Source organism: Asterias rubens, chromosome 9, assembly GCF_902459465.1.
Source record: "Asterias rubens chromosome 9, eAstRub1.3, whole genome shotgun sequence".
NCBI lineage: Eukaryota > Metazoa > Echinodermata > Asteroidea > Forcipulatida > Asteriidae > Asterias > Asterias rubens.
In genome coordinates, this window is record NC_047070.1 from 7295438 (window position 1) to 7317361 (window position 21924).

Sequence of the window (21924 nt, forward strand, 5' to 3'; positions counted from 1 at the left end):
TAATTATTGAGTAAATTACCAATAGTGTCCACTGCCTTTAACTGTAGGTGAACAAAATAGTATACTGACTGCGACATTATTGTTCGTGCCAACCAAAAAAATATGTTCGTCAGAATATCTATAGATATGGTACTGGGTGTCATGGAATTTTACAGTGAATAATGGTAACTTCCCGTTGAATGAGAGGGTTGTTTTGTGTTCGACTATTCATGCGAGAACCAAAAATGAAACTAGTTCAATGGCATGACGGAAGTTCTGCATTGGAAAATGGTGTATACGCTGTGACCTTCTAACGCAGGTATTTCAACGAGCAGTTTGGCACAAGGAGGAAAACAAATTGTTGGGCTGTAACCCGTTCTAAATCTACCGCTTTCCGTATCCGTTCGGCTTGGCCAAACGGTAGTTCAAACATCCGCATACGTAGGGCACTTATTCATTAGTTTATTTCTAGAAAGTGTATAAGGAAATAATAAATATATCAAAGAGCCAGATAGACAGCTTTGGAATATTCCTCACCAGTTATAGCTGAAGAGCAGTTGTTTGCGTTTAGAACCAATGGAAACAAATAGAACCGAGTGATAACTTCACAAGGTAAGTTCAGTGCTTAATGTGAATGATATTCTAAAGCCCATAACGGCCACTGGCGGATTTACAGGGTTGCCGATTTACATGTTCATATTATTAGGTTATTACGCATTGCACTGATCGATCAAAAAAGGTAAGTTACGTTTGATTGCCTCACGTTATCAGAAGAATTGCGTACAGAGTTAAAGGCAGTGGACACTATTGGCAATTACTCAAAATAAATGTTGCCATAAAACCTTAATTGTTAATGACTACATATGGGGAGCTGTTGATAGTGTAAAACATTTTGAGAAACGGCTCCCTCTGAAGCAATGTAGTTTTCGAGAAAGAAGTAGTTTTCCACGGCGAGACCTCAGAATTAGATTTTGAGGCCTCGAAATCAAGCATTTAAGAGCACAACTTCGTGTGACAAGGGTGTTTCTTATTTCATTATTATCTCGCAACTTCGACGACTGATTGAGCCCAAGTTTGTACAGGTTGGTTACTTTATGCATATGTTGAGATACACCAAGCGAGAAGACTGGTCTTTGACAATTACCAATAGTGCCCAGTGTCTTTAACTTTGACAACCGTTGTTATTTATAACGGGACACAAGAAACGAAGGAAAAAAGTGTTCGCTGTACTTCGATGCTGACTGGATGGAAACATTCATGTCAGTTTTTATTCCATGCTATGCGTCTATTAAGAATCGTCTTTTCAGATATCACGAATGTCGCATATATAACATAGGGTCAGAATGGGTTGGGGGGGGGGGGGGCGTTCGATAGAGTGCCGAAAAAAATTTGTGATTTTCCACTTCTATTCCATGTGTCTGATACGTACCACTACGCCATATGATGTACAGTGGCAGACCTGCACAAAAACTTTTAGTTGTGTGTAATTGTTTGTTATTTTGTATAACTGTTTATTTCTGTATTATGTGATGAGAGTTGGTGAGTGGGGGGGGGGGGGGGGGGGGTAATCAAAGGGGTTTGTAAAAGGGTACAAACCTTCCATATACAATTTTGTGTTACCCTGCCACCGATGTGCATTGGGCATTGCATACTCAGTACTTGTCAGAGTTCTGTGAAGAAAATCCCCAAGTAAATCACTCCCAGTGGGGTTCAAACCCACGGCCTTTGCATTGCTAGAGCAATGTAAGTGGTTAGACATTATTGTAGTGGTAGTTGATATCTTCTCCAGCAATGCAAAGTCGTGGGTTTGAATGCGCCAGAGTAATTTCATGTGGATTGTTTTTCACAAACCTCGGGAATGAGTGTCCAATGGTGTAGGCCCATAGGGTAAAAAAACAAAAAGTTATAAACCGCTTATCTGCTACTCGGCCAAGTTTTTATTATAGAAGAACAAAAAAACAGCAAAGAGCAAAAACTATGTGTAAATCTCTCTGGAAAACGAAATCAAGTTTTTAATATTTTTGCTGTATATATTTATGTTTATTTTGATTTATTTGTTTACACCCACTGTATTTGTGTATTTGTTAAGTTTTGAAAGCACGGGGCCCACCGTTTTTAGGGGGCACGTGTGGTCAATATAAACCGAAGGCTTACTTCGTTTGCAGATTTGTTAATTAAACAAATTAACAAATCAAATTGTACTTTTGGAACATGGAATTCCTTCTTCGTCTGTTAAAAGAAAACACCGGTTTTTCTTTTGGTTAACACTTGTTTGAGCCTGTGTGATATGTATTTCATTACGAGAACATTCTATAAAAAAATGTATAATTTTCCAAGTCAGTTTCTGAAAGTGAAAAATAGCATAACATCAATTTACAAGAAAATAATATAATAATTATATACTTAGGCTTATTAGCTTTTACGCCGGATAGTTTACCATAGTATTCATATAGGCCTATATCAATGTGAGCATTGGACTGGATTGGGACCGGGGCTGTGCATTGTATGTAATGAATTGTGTTTATACGGCAACCTACATCAACAATGAAAGGTATTTTCCCTTCCACTTTACTTTGTTGTAGAGTTATGTTCAAAGTTTCTGTCACACCGTGGTGGGCATGGGATAGGCATGGCATTGTTGTACAGTGTCGCGGTCGGTAAGGTCATACCGCACATGACAAAAATAATGTAGACTCGATTCAAGTCTCATAATCGTGCGAGAGGTCCCCAAGCATATCCGCCGTCAAACTGTGGTCCTGCCGAGCGCGCGAAACAGGTTGGGGGGGGGGGGGATGCAGAGCATCGACAAAACAATAGTTTTTTTCTGGCGATGGCACGGGATTAGGACTCGAGTCAAGTCTAAGCAAAATGCAGCTGCGGCACTTCATATGGGTATTGCAAACTGCATGTAATGTTTAATGTGAACATCCGTTTAACAGGTAGAACAAATAAATGGATATTTTATTCAATGCAATTCAAGTAAATTTTATTTACTACTTGTCTTGTAAATGAATTTGAAGTAAAACATGTTTCATAGATGATTAAAATACCGCAGTAATAATAGGGGTGGGATGGGGATCTATCTATACGTGGACCAACATGACCAACATGAATACAGTATGAGGTTGTCGGATTAAACCGTGGTGTGGAGATTATACAGACAGTTACAGGAACACAGAGTCAAAAGGCATTGGGCGCATTTTGTAAATTGTCAAAGACCAGTCTTCTCACTTGCTGTATCTCAACATGCATAATATAACAAACATGCGAAAATTTGAGCTTCGTCGAAGTTGCATGGGAATAATGAAAGAAGAAAAAAAATTGTTTTTCAGACGCATATTAAAGGCTTCGAGCCTGAGTTTTTTAATATTTGGGTGAGAAATTACCTCTTTCTCAAAAACTACGTTACTTTTAAAAGAGGTAGCCGTTTCTCACAATGTTTAACACTATCAACAGCTCTGTATTGCTCGTTTACCAAGTCAATGGGAGACTTTCTGGGACGATAGAGGGCAGCAGACTTACCGGGTAAATCCATTGTTCTCAGAATTATGCGCATGTTCAGAACTACGTAAACAATTGAAATTTACCCGGTATGTCTGCTGCAACCTAGCGTTGGAAAGTCTCCTATTGGTATGCTAACAATTATTTTGAGTGATTACCAATAGCGTCAAGTGCCTTGAAACTATAGATATTAGTTAAAGGCACTGGACACTATTGGTAATTACTCAAAATAATTGTTAGCATAAAACCTTACTTGGTAACGAGTAATGGGGAGAGGTTGATGGTATAAAACATTGTGAGAAACGGCTCCCTCTGAAGTGACGTAGATTTCGAGAAGTAATTTTCTCAGATTTGATTTCGAGACAAGTTTAGAATTTGAGGTCTCGAAATCAAGTATCTGAAAGCACACAACTTCGTGTGACAAGGGTGTTTTTTTTTCTTTCATAGTTATCTCTTAACTTCGACGATCAATCGAGCTCAAATTTTCACAGGTTTGCTATTTTATGCATATGTTGAGATACACCAAGTGAGAAGACTGGTCTTTGACAATAACCAATAGTGTCCAGATCTCTAAGTAAATGGCTGATAGACTGAGAAGAGAGCTTTTTTTGTCATATAATGGAAGGAGACTGATTTCACAGACGGCAAATTTAGAATTTCTTTTCAGTTTCATATATCAGTAGACAGTAGGCACACGTATACATAATCGCCTTTGTAACGGTGAACAAAACCCAATATAATTACGTTCATGATAGCAGATAATTATTAGCTCTCTATGAAGGGCTTCCACTCGAAATAATATTGTTTCGTTTTCGCTCCTGTTTAGAGTTTCCTAGAAAACCTTGAGCATAGTAACGCTCACCGTACATCCTTTTATACCGCATTCCACAAACAAAAGAACGATTAAAAAATAGCCCCGATTAACTGAACTGAACTGTTTTCTTCAAAATAGGTTCACAGAAAAGAAGGTTTCCTATACGAAGTGTTGCTTTCATTTTTGTGTTAATTGTGTTGTTTTTGTTTTAAAGGGTTTGTGTCACTTGTTGTAACAAAAAAACGAAATGTCCACAAACTTACACCGTTTGAAGATAATGATAGTAGAAAGCTCACCTTAAAATAGTACTTGCTGAGGTGCTTTAGTTTTATAGTACATAGTAAAACAATGTCACATAAATAATTTTCGTTTCGGTTTAAGCATGTAAAACGTTTTAACAGTTATGGTATAAATTATTACCATACCTGGTAAACTCGTTATACATGCTAAAATAATGTTCGTGACTTGTTTTACTAATTTCTCGAAAACTACAGCACCTCTAAAGGGAAGCTTTCCACCATCATTATCTTCAAACGGTGTGAGTTAATGTAAATCTGTGGACATTGGTGTTTTGTGTCCAAAACAAGTATCCAGACCCTTGATGCTAAATTAGCGTTGGGGATTATAATATTTGGTTGGCTCAATGCTCATACAGGGATGTTTATGTGTTCCCAAACTCATCAATTTTCTAATTCCTGTAAAAACAATAACCACAGGATTTTAGATTTCATATGTTCAGATAATAATGTATCCGTCTGGTCAGAATTGTTTATGTCAGGGTTTTTGTTTGCACGAAGGGCTACTTTCTTTTCTGTATTTATTGTGTTGTTTTTATTTTAACAGATGTTAATTTGGTATCGGAGAGGTTATTTGGTTTTCTAAATGCTCAAACTGATCACTTTCCTAATTCCTGTAAAAACAAATCAGAATTTTTGATTTTATATTCTCAGATAACATTTTATATGTCTGCTCAGAACTATTGTTGTCATTTTTTTTTTTTTTTTTTTTTTTTTTTTCTAATAGTAGATTTCCCACGTCTTTATTTATTGTTTTGTTTTTGTTTTAACAGACGTTAATTTGGCATCGGAGAGGATATTTTGTTTTCTCAATGCTAATACGTCACGGATGTTTGTGTGTTTATGTAAACTCATCCCTTTACACAATTCCTGGGGGAAAACAAAAAACAGAGTGTTCAGATAACAATTTTATATGTCTGCTCAGAATAACATCAGGTTTCTTTTTCTTCTAAAGGCAGGTTTCCCACGAAGTGCTACTTTCTATTGTTTTGTTGTTTTGTTGTAACAGCTGTTAATTTTGTATCGGGGATATTATTTTGTTTTCGTAATGCTCATGCGGCCCTGTTTTGGTGAAACGATGTATCTCAAAAAAGCTAATTTGAAGAAAAATATGTTGAAAGTTGAAATAACTGCCTTTTTGTTTCAGAATATTGGATTGTCATTTTTTTTTAAGTTTTTCACTAATGTAATAATTGAAAATAAGTTTCCATATTTTGTTATAAGTTTTTGAACATTATTGAAGAAACTGTGACAGTTTATTCAAAGATACATCATTTCACCGAAATAATGCACACTCACAGGAAAGCGTATGTCGTCAAACTGGTGCATAACAATGGTATACTAAAAAGCATTTGGGATGTTGATTAATTTGCTCAAATGGTGTATGTCAGAGAGATACACCATTTTACCATATTTTTAGTTTGTAAAATAAGTGTAAGTGTGACATACATCTTTTTTGTGAATTAAAGTCACAAACTTTGAGTTGTACAGGTCAACATACAGTTTGTATCTTCTGAACCACTCATCCGTTGACGATAAGATTTTCAGAATCGGAAAGAGCGCCCTCACTTTACTGGGAAATGGCTTTATCTCAAAATCTCAAAAAAATGACTTACATCGTTTAACCAAAACAGGGCCGCATACGTCACGGATGTGTTTGTACTGGCAAACTCATCACCTAATTTCTGTAATACAAAAAACAGGATTTTTTATTTTATAATGATCAGATTACGTCTGCTCAGAACTATAAGGTAATTAGTTCAATTTGTATGGGTTTCAAGCAATTTGCTTTTGCAATACATTTTGGGGCTCCTGGTAAATTGTTTTTTTTTTTCTCCAAAGCTAAATGGTCTATTGTTTGGCCAAAGAATGGTTTATGACAATATTTTCTTTGAACGAACACATTTTGACAACAAATAATGCTGTTTCAAAACGAAAATTGTTTGTACATGGCTGATCGGCTGAGATCGGATCCCGATAACAATGCTTAGTTCTTATTTAACATACCACGTACCACTGGCAGATTGTATTCGTGGCAATATATTAAATTAAAGCTTATCACTTCCTGATTCCGAAAAAAATAGCTATTTAAAATTCCAAATCAAATTTGTTGGTCAAATCGGCCAAAATATATAGCAATATTAGTCAATGACCCAGGAATTTGTCAAAATGTTTTTAAACAGTGGACACTTTCTGTTGGTAATTACTCAAAATAAATATTAGCATAAAACCTTATACAGGAAGCTGTTGATGGTATAAAACATTGTGATAAACGGCTCCCTCCGAGGTAACGTATTTTGATTTAGAGACCTCATAATTAGATTTTGAGGTCTCGAAATCAAGCATCTTCGTGTTTTCTCTTTCATTATTTTCTCGCAACGACGACCATTGGAGCTCAATTTTTCACGGGTTTGTTATTTTATGCATATGTTGATTTACACCGAGTGAGAAGACTGGTCTTTGACAATTGCCGATAGTGCCCAGTGTCTGTCCAGCCACTCTCTATCGTGATTTGAGTGTTGCGTATTAATGCCATAGTGTACATTTCGTTATTTTACGTCATCGGTAGGTGTGCGTCCATTATCAACATTCCCCTGCGATTAGACAACCACAGAAGAAGATATTAAGATGAACACATCTGATGATGCTGAACACATCTACAATGGCTACCTCACTGTCGGTTACCAGAAGAAGGGCAGCACCCACATTTCATTCAAGGTATAACCCTTCCTATGTGATATAATGAATAGGGTAGATGGCCTTAGCTTTCGATCCAATCCGGACCTTCTTCAGAGGCATAAAACAAGTACAAACAAATACATATCCATTTATAGAAAAAGAGAGGGGGAAAGGGATTAAGGAAAGGATCCAGAAAGAAGCGGGAAAATAACAGCCAATCAAAGTTTCTATTTCAGAGACAATATTGGTGGCTATGAACCAATAGGAGGGAAGTGGCGAGGACAAAGGATGTCTAGAACGAAAGGATGGGTTACTGGACCATAAAAGTGGTAAATGTATTGTTCGACAACAATGCAGGGAGACATGAAAGGGTAGGATTAAAGAGCAAGTTGCATCAGGATGCAACTAACCCTTCCTATATGATGGTATCACTCACCACTGTTTTCAAAATATGATTTTTACAATTTTTATTTTTTTTAAACAGTGCTTTTAAACATGCATCTTCCATAAAACGATTTAATACACGTGGTATACAGAACACGTTCAAAGGCACTGGACACTATTGGTAATTACTCAAAATAATTTTTAGCATAAAACTTACTTGGTAACAAGCAATGGAGAGCTGTTGATAGTATAACACATTTTGAGAAACTGCTACCTCTTGTAACGTTAGTTTTTGAGGAAGAAGTAATTTTCCTCTAAGATATTCGAATTTGATATCGAGACCTCGAAATCTATAAGCATCTAAAACAGACAACTTCATGTGACAAGGGTGTTTTTTTTTAACATGTCGCAACTTTGACGACCAATTGAGTTCAAATTTTCACACGTTTGTTATTTTATGCACATGTTGAGATACACCAAGTGAGAAGACTGGCCTTTGACACTTACCAATAGTGACCAGTGTCTTTAAAGCATTAATTGGTTGCAACATTTTAAAATAAAATCGGATCATCGTTCCTTCAGGACAAATACCGTCGCTATTTCGTTTTACGGTGTCTCAAACATCATCTGCTGACACTAAGTGGCTACAAGCACGCTAACGACTTCACGTCACCTCGTGGACACCTTATAAAGAATGTGGAACAGATAGTCCTGACGAAAGACTCGGAGGTACGTCACAGACTGCGTGTTTTTTACGTTTTACGCAAACAACTAATACAAAATAACTGTTGCTGAATTAATACATCAGGACAATTCCAAGCAAACATTGACTTGAAACCAAAAAATCAAGTTTTTGTCACAACTTTCTTTACACTTGGAAAAAAAAACCCATAGTGAGTATTTTGTGTCCCCGATGCAAGTAAATCGTTTGCGGTACCCGCTGCTAAAACATGGGATTCGAAACTGCCTCTAGCCACCGGGCAATATTGGTGGTCTAGTTGGTATGACACTGCTTTAGAATTACAAAGGTCGTTGGTTCGGATCCAACCCGATTAATATGCCCGTGATTTTTTGTTTTATGCTAACACACAATTGTGTATGTGTAAAAACAAAACAAAAAAACAACAATGATACAATTGTTTATACAATTTACGCTGCTATAATTTTCTTTATCATCGTCATGCAGTTGTTTTGTTTGTTTGTCTGTCTGTTTGTTTGCTTGCTGTTATTGCTATTGACTACAGGTTGAATAAAAAAGAAGTTGAAAAAATGACCCTCAACAGTTTAGTAAAGCACATATTAACAAGCACTCTCTCCTGATTATTAGAAGAAGAAAACTTAAAGAAATTGATAACTCCTAAGATAAGTTGAGTCTTTTTTTTTTTCTAAATAAAGGTACCCATTTTGCAAGATGGCCACTGACTACTTGACAAAACAAATGTAAAATAAGCATTTTAGCTGTGTACTAAAATGTATAGATTCAGTCAAGCATTAACGTTTCATGGACAGCTACAAACATGAGTGATTTCAGTAAACTAGCATGACTTCTTTTAGAAAAACAATTTTTCAAATTATTTCATTATTTTTCTTCTTCAGATAAGCTGGAACAGATGCTTGTTTGATATGTTCTTCACTGGCGTTTTGAGTGTCAGCGCTTTTTGTTGTTTTTTTTTACCACAAGTCACAGTCAAATTCTCTTGTACTCACTCTACAAACTCTTTTTTTTTTTTTTTTTTTTTTTTTTTTTACAGGTTCATACCATGTATTTCCCTGCTGTCAAGAAACATAAGGAATCCAGTGTGCTGTGTATTCTCAAGGATAAACAAGTGGCATATTACCTGGAAGCCGATAGAAGGTATTGAACCAGACTGAAGCTGTATCCAAGGCCCTTTTCGAAACAACAGGTCGGCTCCAGATTCGGCTCAGGCTAGCTTGACCCCGCGGCTGTTTCGACAATATTGCGCGTGCTTTGCGTACGCGCTCACAGGGCTTCAGACGAGAGCATGCAGAGCCGGAAGCTGAATCCAAAGCCGAAGCCGAGGATTCGAAAAGAGGTCCCAGGTGGCAGCTATACAGCTACGACTACGACTGTTGCTAAGGTTGCACCACACTAAATAAACTCCCAATGAATACAGTGCAACATGCTAAAATATTCAAAAATACACACAAATTACATAGCAGTCTCACAGCTTTTTACAGTATATAAAGGGAAAATTATTCATTGACTCTTGAACTGCAATCTTTTGTTCAATTTAATATGGGGAGTCCCTGGGCCCGTCGGGTTATTCACCTTTCAAGCCGAAACACCCCTAAACCATGTTCCTAACGTCCAGAGTATCAGTCTTGAAAAAACTCCCCACACCTCTCAGCAATAGGATGTTGTTCTTATTATGTCAATCAAAATACAAGTTGGAAGTTGAAGCGTCTTGAGTGTCACTGAGTGGAAGATATGAGCACTATTACACGTAAGTATTACAAGAAGTACCTTTCATTACAAAACAATTTTGTTTCCAGGGAAGACTTGGACGACTGGTGCAGCGCAATAAATGGTGTGTTCGTCCGCCTGGGTTGGAAAGAGATTCATGTTCCTCCACAAGTCTCTTCACACGGCAGTAATCAGCAACAACCCTCGCAGAGGCCGAACGGGACCATGGAACGATCAGCAGTAAAGTCTGCTGACTTAACCGAAGTGTCTCAAGTAAGGTTCTTCTTCTTCTTCTTCTTCTTCTTCTTCATCTTCTTCTTCTTCATCATCTTCTTCTTCTCCAAAACAAGTGCTGCTTCGAAGATTACCGCACTGCGGCTGGGCCACGCGTGAAACCATGTACCGCAATCTCAATCAAGTGCACTACATGGTGCAAGTAAAAACTGGACAGCAAGCTGTTTGTACTAAAGCAAAAAATGTGGGGTAACTTCATCAAAACAATATTCTCATGAAGACGAGCAGAGTATAATGGTCGAAAAGTTGAGACCAAACCGGCCCTTTTCAGAGACAACACTCGCACAAAAGAGATTTACACATGGTTGAACCCGCAAGTTTGCTATAATTTATTTACAGTTTATTCCTATTTATCTACATGTACACCTTGCAAAGCTTCAAACAATATTTAATGTTTTGCATCTTTAATCGCTTCCCAGAATGACAAGTTTGTGTGCTTCCTTTATGACAATCATCGGAAAATACATTGAAATTAAACCAACACAAAACGGTGTGGGTATTATTGTTATGATATATTTCTGGTAGTGAACAAAGATGACCCATAAGTGAACTCAATCACTGCTACTCGCAAGCCTGAGGAATTCTGTAAGCAAGTGTGCTTTCCATTATGTGAAGCAGTAACACCGAGTTCCTTATCAGAACTTAATCTTTTCAACGATGGTTCTACAATGACGGAATCCAACTTTACCAATACATGACAAGCTCGTTTGCTCATTTATATACAATACAATAAAACAGAACGCCAAGAACGCTTATATCGATCGCGTCGGTATCCGTCACGTTTTGACGCCCATGGCGCGGGAAAAATACAAAATAGAAGATAATAAGCAGCAACATATCAAAAACATCAACTCTTAATACAAAAAACAATGTACAAAACTAAAGCCAATTTACTGTTTTGGATGAGATGGGTTTTGGAGAACAAGTTTGAAACGTCTGTTTTTTTTTTTTCCTTTTGTTTTTATAACAGAAGCATATCCTGTCCAGAGATCGTTCTTTCTCCGACCACCAAGGGCGAACACCATCAGCTAAAGAGGGTTCCTCATCACATTATGAAGAGCCTTCCATAAAGAAACGACCAAGCGCTGAAACTGTTAGTCATAACTGTTGTACACGGGCACATGTAACGCTGGAAGGATCAACCAGTAAGTGAACTAATGAGCTTTTAAAGGCAGTGGAAACTATTGGTAATTACTCAAAATAATTATTAGCATAAAAACTTACTTGGTAAGGAGTAATGGGGAGAGGTTGATAGTACAAATCATTGTGAGAAACGGCTCCCTCTGAAGTGACGTAGTTTTTCAGAAAGAAGTAATTTTCCACGAATTTGATTTCGAGACCTTAGAACTAGTATTGAGGTCTCAAAATCAAGCATATGAAAGCACACAAGTTCGTGTGACAAGGGTGTTTTTTCCTTTTCTTTTTCTTCGACGACCAATTGAGTTCAAATTTTCACAGGTTTGTTATTTTATGCATTTGTTGAGATACACCAAGTGAGAAGACTGGTCTTTGACAACTACCAATAGTGTCCAGTGTCTTTAAGGCACTGCAGTCGATTTCAATGCGTCGTTACGTCTATGGTTACTAGCTCGCCATAAGTCCTAAGAATAATCATAGCTTAGGAAGAGTTTGGCAGATTTTACCGGAAAATTGTATTAAACACAAATATTATAGCTTCTAAATGTTATGAGCTTTCACGTATATAAAATTGCACGAAACATAGCTTTACTTGGGCATATTATGAAGTGACAGGCTAGTCAATGATCTTGTGCATTGTATGTGGAATATGCGAACTTTTGTTTGATGTTTTACGTTTTGAAGTAGCACCATTTCTGACAGTCAGGTTTTTTTTTATAAATAAAAGACCTGCATATTTCGCAGATTTTCGGTTCTTGCATTAAAGGAACACGTTGCCTTGGATTGGACGAGTTGGTCTATATAAAAAGCGTTTGAAACCGTTTGTTGTGAAATGCATATGGTTAGAAAGAGGTTTTAAAAGTAGAATACAATGATCCACACAAATATGCCTCGAAATTGCGAGGTTTTTATTTAACCTCGTCGACAAACACGGTCAGCCATTTATGGGAGTCACATTGTTGACTCCCATAAATGGCCGACCGTGTTAGTTCGCAAAGTAAAACGAAAACCACGCAATTGCGAGGCAAATTTGTGTAGATCATTCTATTCTACTTTTACAACATCTTTCTAACCATATGCATTTTATATGTGACCCTCTCTAATACTTAAGAAAGTCGTATAAGGATGGGGCTAACGGCAAGTTGTTTTCTTTCCACTCGGTGCACCATTTTATTTCCTGAAACAGACGAAGACAAAATACATGTTGTCAGGTCTTCGCTGGAATCCTTATGAGGGTGGCGGAAGCGCGCGAAATTGAAATGCTTCTCAAGAGAGGGCGCTTCTCATGAATAATTAAATGTTACATAATAAGTAAGTGCAATAAAAATAACAGTAGGGGTACAATTTCTATGACCGTCACATATACAAAACGGTTACAAACGCTTTTCAAAGACCAACTCGACCGATCCTAGGCAACGTGTTCCTTTAAGTTTTTCTGAAAAGGAAGCGTGCGAGTATAAAGACAATGGTCAGTTACATTCGTCGATCGCTCTGCAATGAAATTGTATAATGCCTTTATTCCAATCAATCAACCAATCAATCTATGGTTCCCTGAGTAAGCGTGTGCATTGAACCGTCAAACATAATTGATGTCTTGTGGAAGATAGCACTCCCAAGTAGGAACTTTATTCCGGAAAGGACATGTATTATTATATAGAAGGCTCAATACATAATCTGCTAACACAGTCACCTATGACAAACAGTATTACAAACAGTCAAGACAATTTAAAGCTAGCAAGGTTTTCTTTGCAGATCCCGACCTGTACGTCAATATCCATAACGTACAAGACCAATCGAAGTGGATGGAGGAGAACGCGATGCGACACGAGAACCTGGTAAGCGTCAGGGAAATCTACGCCAATCTCCCCCACCCGCACCCTGCTCCTCCTCCAGAACTGCCGCCCAGAGGGATGCACGCCAGACACGGAACCTTTCCCGGTGCTTCATACACCCCACCGAGCTCGCCAAGGCAGTCACCAAAGCACTCTTCTGTGGGTTTCTTCGAGGCGAAGAACCACCAGTCTCACGATGCCAAGAACGTCCCTACAATCAATCTGCCGGATGTACATGTGCCTTCTCAATCCTTCACCCGACAGTACCCTCATTTGTTCGATGACTCCGAGGCAGCCAGGAGGAAGATTTCGTTGCCTCAGCCTCTCAATCTGATGCACCGGTCACGGGGTGGTCTACAGGGTATTACCGCATCGCCTCCTGCTTCGCCAGTCATGATGAGAAAAGGTGGATCACATTCGAACCTAGTGTGCTTGGATCTGAGTAACAGACCACTGCCGTCACCGCTAACAGGAGATACATTCGATTTCAAGTAAGTCAATGCCTACATCAAGTTAAATGGAGTTTATTTAGCGTGCATATCTGTCACCTATAGACGCTCAAGACCAGTGGACACTATTGGTAATTACTCAAAATAATTGTTAGCATAAACCCTTACTTGGTGAAGAGTAACGGGCAGAGATTGACAGTATAAAACATTGTGGGAAACAGCTCCCTCTGAAGTGACATAGTTGTCGAGAAAGAAGTAATTTTCCACGAGTTTGATTTCGAGACCTTAGATTTAGAATTTTACCCCATACACACCGATGTTAGCACTGTATTTATACTCAATGCTTACCCGAGTTATGTGAACAAAATCACAGGCTTATTATTACTCGGGCGGATTCGAACCCATGACCATTGCAATTCTAGAGCAGTGTCATACCAACTAGACCACCTAGATTGCCCGGTAGCTAGAGGCAGTTCGAATCCTATGTTTTAGCAGCGGGTGCTGCAAACGATTTAATAGATGTTAAATTTGTATCGGGGATACAGAATATTCATTTTGTATTTTACCCAAATACACCGATGTGTGTTAGCACTGCATACTCGGTACTTACCCGAGGTCTGTGAAGAAAAATCACAGGCATATTACTCGGGTGGGAATCGAACCCACGAGTATTTTTGTTTGATAAGTCAAACTTTTTGTTTTGAACGCAATATTCTTGTCGTCCACAGTACACTGCGTTGGGAGATTAGCCACACAAGTTTCCGCGTCGACTTGTGTAGGGACGATTTGGAGGACATGCTGGCGCTCGTGCGGATTGGTGATTTTGTGTGGTAAGCAAAATTATAGCAGTGCCCAACATTAGCTCTTTAAAGGCACTGGACACTATTGATAAGTACCCAAACAAAATAATGATTAGCATAACAACTTACTTGGTAACGAGCAATGGAGAGCTGTGGATGGTATAAAACATTGTGAGAAAACGGCTCCCTCTGAAGTGACGTAGTTTTTGAGAAAGAAGTAATTTCTCACTGAAACTTTTGAATTGAATTCGAGACCTCAGCTGAGGTCTCGAATTCAAGAATCTGAAAGCACACAACTTGTGCGACAATGATTTTTTCTTCCATTATACTCTCGCAACTTTCACAGGTTTGTTCTTGTATGCATATGTTGAGATACACCAAAGGTGTCCAGTGCACTAGTTCGGCCCACACTCAGTATGTATTGGCAAAGATACTATAAAAGGTATTGGTTACAAAACACTATCATGATCTTCGCATTACCTTTGTGAAAGTTTTATATGTGACAACAACAAGTTTTCTCCAGAAGATGTTCAGACTATACTGAAACGTCGAGTTCAAACCTACGGCCTTTTTTTCAGAACCACCCAAGCTCATTAAGATATTATCATTTCATTTAGTGTTACCACAACCGCAAACCTTACTTTATGGAAATAATTGTTTCCATTTATGTTTTCCTCCTACACAATTTTATCCAAAAACTCGGTCTTAAACTTTAAAGCCATTGGACACTTTTGGTAAACAGTATTGTCCAAGGCCCACACTTCGTGTATCACAGCGTCTATATAAAATACCAAACCTGTGAAAATTTAGGCTCAATCGGTCAATCGAATTGATATTGTTTTACTGTTTTCTCAAAAAGTAAAGCATTTCATGGAATAATATTTCAAGAGAAGTCTTTCACCACTACCTTCTGTAAACCCAATAAGTTATTTGTAAATCTGTGAACTTAAAATTACATATGCAGATTACAAAAAAACAGTGTAACGACACTCTTAGTACTAAATACATTTGAATTAAATAACAAACATTACTGGGTTGCTTCAATACCACAATACAAGGAACGCAGACTCGTTCAATGTTTTTTCTCCAAATCCAAATTTTGAATGCTTAAACAATACCTGTGTAGTTATGATATGTGCTATTGCTTTAAAGACACTGGACACTATTGGTAACTGTCAAAGACCAGTCTTCTCACTTGGTGTACCTCAACATTTGCATAAAATAACAAATTTGAGCTCGATATTGGTCGGCGAAGTTAACACTGAAGAAAAAAACACCCTCTTCACACGAAGTTGTGTGCTTTCATTATGCTTGATTTCGTGGCCTCAAATTCTAAATCTAAGGCTTTGAAATCAAATTCGTGGAAAATCACTTCAGAGGGAGCCGTTTCTCACAATGTTCTATACCACTCGTTACCAAGTAAGGTTTTACGCTAATAATTATTTTGAGTAATTACCAATAGTTTCCACTGCCTTTAAACTCTAACTCAGAATGTCTCCTCTATTGATAGATTCAAAAGATGTATATTGAATGTGTATTTTAGATATTCTACGATTATAGCACTTGTATTGTTTCCTTATTCCAGAGTGTTTTCCACTTTGTTTGTTTCTTTTGTTATTTTTTTTATAGTTTTTTTTTGCTGTTGCTTGTTTCTATATTTTGTTGTATTCCTTTTTACCAAAACAATGTGTAAACAGCTTCCGAGCTAATCTATGTGTCCTGTTTAAGAAACGAATCTATAAAAAATAGTCAAATAAATAAATAAATAAATAAATAAATAATTAAATAAATACAACTACAAACACTCAGCAAATAAATAAACTATTGTCTTTGTTTCAGGATTGCCGGGTGGAAATCAGGATGTTCTGCACTGAATAAAAAACTTCATGTTGGCGACCAACTTCGGCAGATTAACGAACAGATTGTTGTCGACCCTGTCATTGCAAACACACTATTTACCACATCAGCTAACGAACAGGTAAGTATTAGGCCTAAAATAAATCATTTCATTCATGAACTCTTACTGCCATTTCGTACAGACGGATGGTATTTAGCTCCCAACACTTCCTATTTGCTTGCAGCTTTTTTTGTTTAATTGTACCGAAGCGTGCTTAATACTTCCATGCATTTATCAAGTCAATTTTGAATGGTGCCGTGTTGACGTCATGATATAGGCTTAATAGATGTTTTAATTTGCATTGGCGATTAGGAATATTGGTTGGTTTTACCCATATACACCGATGATAGCCCTGTATATACTCAGTACTTTCCCGAGTTAAGTTTGAACGCAATCACAGTCATTTGTAGGCTTTTGATTTATCCTAAGCTGTTTTGTAAGATTTTTTTTTTCAACAGTTTTGTTTTATTTTATTAAAGGTACTTATTAATGGGAATAACAGTGTAGGTCTTATTATATAGGGGGCCTGTAGTCGTTTCTGGATTAGCCTGACCTGAAACTGATATACGAGGGACTTTGATCCGGAAACTGTGTCAATAAACCATTTCTATGGGTGCTTTTGACACTTATTCCGGGGCATAATCACAAAGAAATGGGTCAGGCCCCACAGGACCCCGGAACAGAGTCAATTTTGACCCAGGTGTTGTCAGAGTGCACTTCAGGTCAAAATGAAACCGGGTTATACTCACCGAAATCCCTAGTCAGTACGATTCGTGAAGCAGGTCACGCGGATCCGAAGATATCTCCTTTTTTGATCCTTCTAGGGGTCAATTCTGACTCTGGATGGACCTTTTTAGAGTTACATCACCTCACTAAGTATGTGTTTGGTTCCACTCAGATTGCACTCGTCATTCGCCGCTTGCCACACGCTAAAGTCCGCCATCTGCATAGGTTGACTACAGAAGAAAACTGGGGAGTTGAAGTTGAAGGAAATAGGGTAAGTTAAAGAGCTTTGTTGATTCTGGCTTAAACTCTTGTCAAGATTTTAGTACCCGCCAGTTATCATTTGGTTTTATTGAAACCAATACACAAAAAACCTTACGTTGACAAAAACATACAATGAACTGACACCCACAAACATCACGCGCTGATGATGGGGAGTGAGCTCGTGTGCAGTAACAGAGTGAGCGTTTAGAAATACATTGGGTGCGTTCGTTTAGCTTTCCTGGGTCGACCTCGGTCTGCCCCGGTACGTTCGAATGGCTTTGACGGGGCTCACCCGGGTCAGCCCCCAGTGCCCTGCTTGTGGAGTGGGTCACGTGGGACTGCTTGGGTGACCTGAGGTGCGTGCCGTCACCACGAGAGGGCGAGTGTGATCGTTCGATTAGCTCTTGTCAGGGGTTCACCCGAGTGAGCACCGCGGGGACGACCCAGGGAAGCTAATCGAACCCACCCATTATAGTCACAAGCCTGCTTTGATCACGACGACACAGTACCTTTAAAGGCAGTGGACTTTATTGGTAATTACTCAAAATAATTATTGCCATAAAACCTTATTTTGGTAACGAGCATGACATGGGGAGCTGTTGATAGTATAAAACATTGTGAGAAACAGCTCCCTCTGAAGTAACGTAGTTCTCGAGAAAGAAGTATTTTTCCATGAGTTTGATTTCAAGACCCCAGAATTAGATTTTGACATCTCGAAATCAAGCATCTGAAAGCACACAACTTCTTTGTGACAAGGGTGTTTTTTCTTTCATTATTATCTCACAACTTCGACCACCAATTGAGCTAAAATGTTCACAGGTTTGTTATTTTATGCATAAGTTGAGATACACCAAGTGAGAAGACTGGTCTTTGACAATTACCAATAGTGTCCAGTGGCTTTAAGTATAAAGCTGTATGCCCTATAAATATAAATGTTTGGTTAAACTGGACAATCGGTAAATTATTGCCTACATTTTAAAAGCGTTTGGGTTGAATTGTTATTGCTTTTTATTGTGCGCATACAATTATTTCTAAGAACAGTATGTTTACTGGTAAGTTTGTGAGACCATGGTGAGACATTGCCTCTATAGTTTGTAATCTGTAACATCAGTTGTGACAAAGGTCGGCCTACTGCTATTTTATGACTGATGTTGACGGCTGTTTTGTGACGTGCATTATTCAGGTGGTTCAAGTCTCCACATGTGGACCCGCATCAGATGCCAAAATGACACCTCGTGCCCCGGGAGCATTAAGTGAGAGGCTATGCGATTGGATTATCACTGAGATCGACGGAGAACCAGTCTCCCTCCTCGGCAAGAAAGACGAGGTTGGTGTTTTGTTTCAGGTTTCAGGTTTCTTTCCATATATACTTTTATCATGCCGCCTCCATCTTGGTCATGTTCCTCGTATCGAATAACAATAATGAATGCTAATAATAACTTTGCTTATAGGAACCAGACTATTTTTCTTCTAGCCTCGGTTTGGTTACATTGATATCAATGGAAATTCAAGACAGCTGCACCGTCTATTAGGCAGTAAAATATAAGGGAAAACTATTTAACAGAGGTATGGGGGAGGTCTCAGACAAGAAACCTAAGCTTGTGCAAGGTCTGGCCTTTTCAAAAGAACACAATGTAAATAAAATAGTTACAATAATGAGTTTTCAAATTAAATAAGCAATAGTTACCATATGCTCTTATTGTTGCTGTTATTAAATAGGATCGGGGTACTTTTTTTAACACAAAACATAATGTTCACATTACAGAATTGGTTTTGCTAACAAAACAGTTGCTGGCAAGTGTAAGCACTTTATGTAATCCACCATAAAAATATACTGACAAACCAGTAGAAGTTCGAGACAGATCGGACATCTGGGTCAAAAGAAAATAGTGAAAAACCGATTACACAATTTGCATGACATCGATGCAAAAACAAAAATGAATAAAACGCTGTTTCCTACCAATTCTGGAATGTTCCTTTAAACTTACTCAGTTTTAAGACAATGATAGAACTTGCGTTTTTGAGAACTGAGAAGAAAAAAAACAAGCCACAAAAAAAATGTTCGTCTCACTCTCATTGAAAAGAAAATTATTTTGCGTGTAAAAACGTATTAACCAGTTATGAATGTTGAAGTAAAATACAATAACTAGTAAATACGTTTTTACATGCTAAAACTGAGACTAAAACAATTTGTAACTGACATTGTTTTACTCATTTCTAAAAAAAAAAAACGAGCACCTCAGCAAGTAATATTTTAAGGGAATCTTTATTCTATCATTATCTTTAGTGTAAATATGTGGAGATTGTGTAAAAAGTACCCTCTTTAATAATTTCATAACCCGATAATTTAGATCTTAAAGTACGCTGGCCCTGAAGGGACATCGAACATAGACATTGACGCTATCTAATGACACAATTCACGGCGTGTGCTTAAAGACAGTAGACATTATTGGTAATTGTCAAAGACCAGTGTTCTCACTTAGTGTATCTCAACATATGCACAAAAAAACAAACATGTGAAAATTTGAACTCAATTGGTCGTCGAAGTTGCGAGATAATGACGAAAGAAAAACTACGTGGAAAAAATACTTCTTTCTCGAAACTACACCACTTCAGAGGGAGCCGTTTCTCACAATGTTTTATACCACCAACAGCTCTCCATTACTCATTACCAAGTAAGGTTTTATGCTGATAAATATTTTGAATAATTACCAATAGTGTCCACTGCCTTTAAAGCCATTGTACACTTTCGGTAAACAGTATTGTCCAAGTCCCACACTTCGTGTATCACAACTTATATATAAAACAACAAACCTGTGAAAATTTAGGCTCAATCGGTCATCGGAGTCGGGAGAAAATAACGGGAAAACCCACTCTTGTTTCCGCGCGTTTCGCCGTGTCATGACATGTGTTTAAAACAAATCCGTAATTCTCGCTAACGAGAATTTATATTGTTTTACCGTTTTCTCAAAAAGTAAAGCATTTCATGGACTTATTATTCCAGAGAAGTCTTTACCACTACCTTCTGTAAACCCTGTAAATTATTTGTAAATCTGTGAACTTTTTTGTTTTTTCTGTACCGAAAGGGTCCAATGGCTTTAAACTCGCGAATATTGAGACAACAGGCATATTTACAACATCTTTCACGACTTGTGCCCTAAGTGGTGAAATACATTTACACTATTAAATGGAAGGTACACGTTTGGTAATTACTCAAAACAAATATTAACTTACAAGCTGACTTGGTAACGAGCATTTCAGAGCTATTGATAGTATAAAACATTGAGAGAAACGGCTCTCTCTGAAGTAGCATAGATTTTGAAATGGAGGTAATTTCTCACTAAAATAATCAAAGACTTCTAGCTAGAAGTCTTCTTTTTTTATTCCTACCTGAAAGCACACAACTTCCCTGTGACAAGGGCGTTTTTTCTCTCATTATTATCTCGCAACTTCGACCACCAATTGAGCTAAAATGTTCACAGGTTTGTTATTTAATGCATGTTGAGATACACCAAGGGAGAACACTGGTCTTTGACAATTACCAATAGTGTACCTTCCCCAAGGCACTCCATGATTTGCCCGCAAAAGTTGCCCCGTCCGGTAACAAGGCCCATAGGCACTGAGTGTTCCCTTGATTCTCTATGAGATTTAGTGCCATAACATTTCACTATGTCTGATTGCACTGTGAAAACAACAATTGAAACAAATTAATATTATGTGTGGTTTTGTTTTAAAGGTGAAGAACCGAATGGCCAGCGCTGGTCTAGAAATGACATTGACTATTCAACCGGATGACTTCGTCAAAAGACTCAAAGCAGAACTCCAGAAAGTCAAGTTTTTCCACGAGTACTTTGTTGGATCAGACTGCACGTCGTAACATTACAACTGCTAAGGGTATATGACTTGAGATAATCTCAACAGACACACTTTTCGCGTATAATATCCCATCAGTGTCTTGAAACTTCAATCAGCGTGAAGCTATTCCTGACACACTCATCTCGTCTTCTCTAGAGACCCATTGAATTAGCAAAGATTTGTGGATGTAAGTACCTATTTTGATTGTACTATTTTGTATAAATATGCTGTGATGACTAGAGCAAGCTAGTCGAAACCAATTTAAGAACTCACTCCGCGGTAGTGCAGTTAATAACGATCCTGTATAGTAGTCACAACCAATAATTGTCCATAAATAATAATAATACAAGGTATTTATAAAGCGCTCTTACAAACAGGGGAAAGTACCACAGCGCTGTACACACAAAATAAACAAAAAGCAAAGAATAAATAAAAGCAAGCAAATCAGTTGAACAAGTGGGTTTTGAGAGATTTCTTGAAGGCTGTTAGTGAGCTAGAGTGGCGGATGCTGTGAGGTAAATCATTCCAGAGTTTGGGGGCAGCAGCGTGGAAGCTTTTTTCCCCAGTAGTGGTGCGTGTTTTGGGGATGGCAAGT

General features: G+C 37.9%; 1 protein-coding gene across 1 annotated transcript; it reads left to right on the plus strand.

The window, feature by feature from the left end:
• The first annotated feature begins 275 nt into the window (after positions 1–275).
• Positions 276–21703, plus strand: LOC117294549. Its single transcript, XM_033777007.1, has 12 exons — positions 276–591; positions 7160–7308; positions 8236–8382; positions 9405–9508; positions 10168–10351; positions 11343–11517; positions 13262–13832; positions 14519–14620; positions 16430–16568; positions 17386–17484; positions 18658–18801; positions 21211–21703. Exons 2-12 carry the CDS (start codon positions 7219–7221, stop codon positions 21349–21351), a joined length of 1896 nt encoding a protein of 631 aa, XP_033632898.1. The 5' UTR covers positions 276–591; positions 7160–7218; the 3' UTR covers positions 21352–21703.
• The last annotated feature ends 221 nt before the right edge of the window (positions 21704–21924 follow it).

Bases quoted from the DNA above. Each gene is read 5' to 3' on its own strand.
- LOC117294549 (XM_033777007.1), top strand. From the start codon at position 7,219: ATGAACACATCTGATGATGCTGAACACATCTACAATGGCTACCTCACT. The intron at 13,833-14,518 runs GTAAGTCAATGC...TGTCGTCCACAG, and splicing joins GGAGATACATTCGATTTCAA to TACACTGCGTTGGGAGATTA. The intron at 16,569-17,385 runs GTAAGTATTAGG...GGTTCCACTCAG, and splicing joins CCACATCAGCTAACGAACAG to ATTGCACTCGTCATTCGCCG.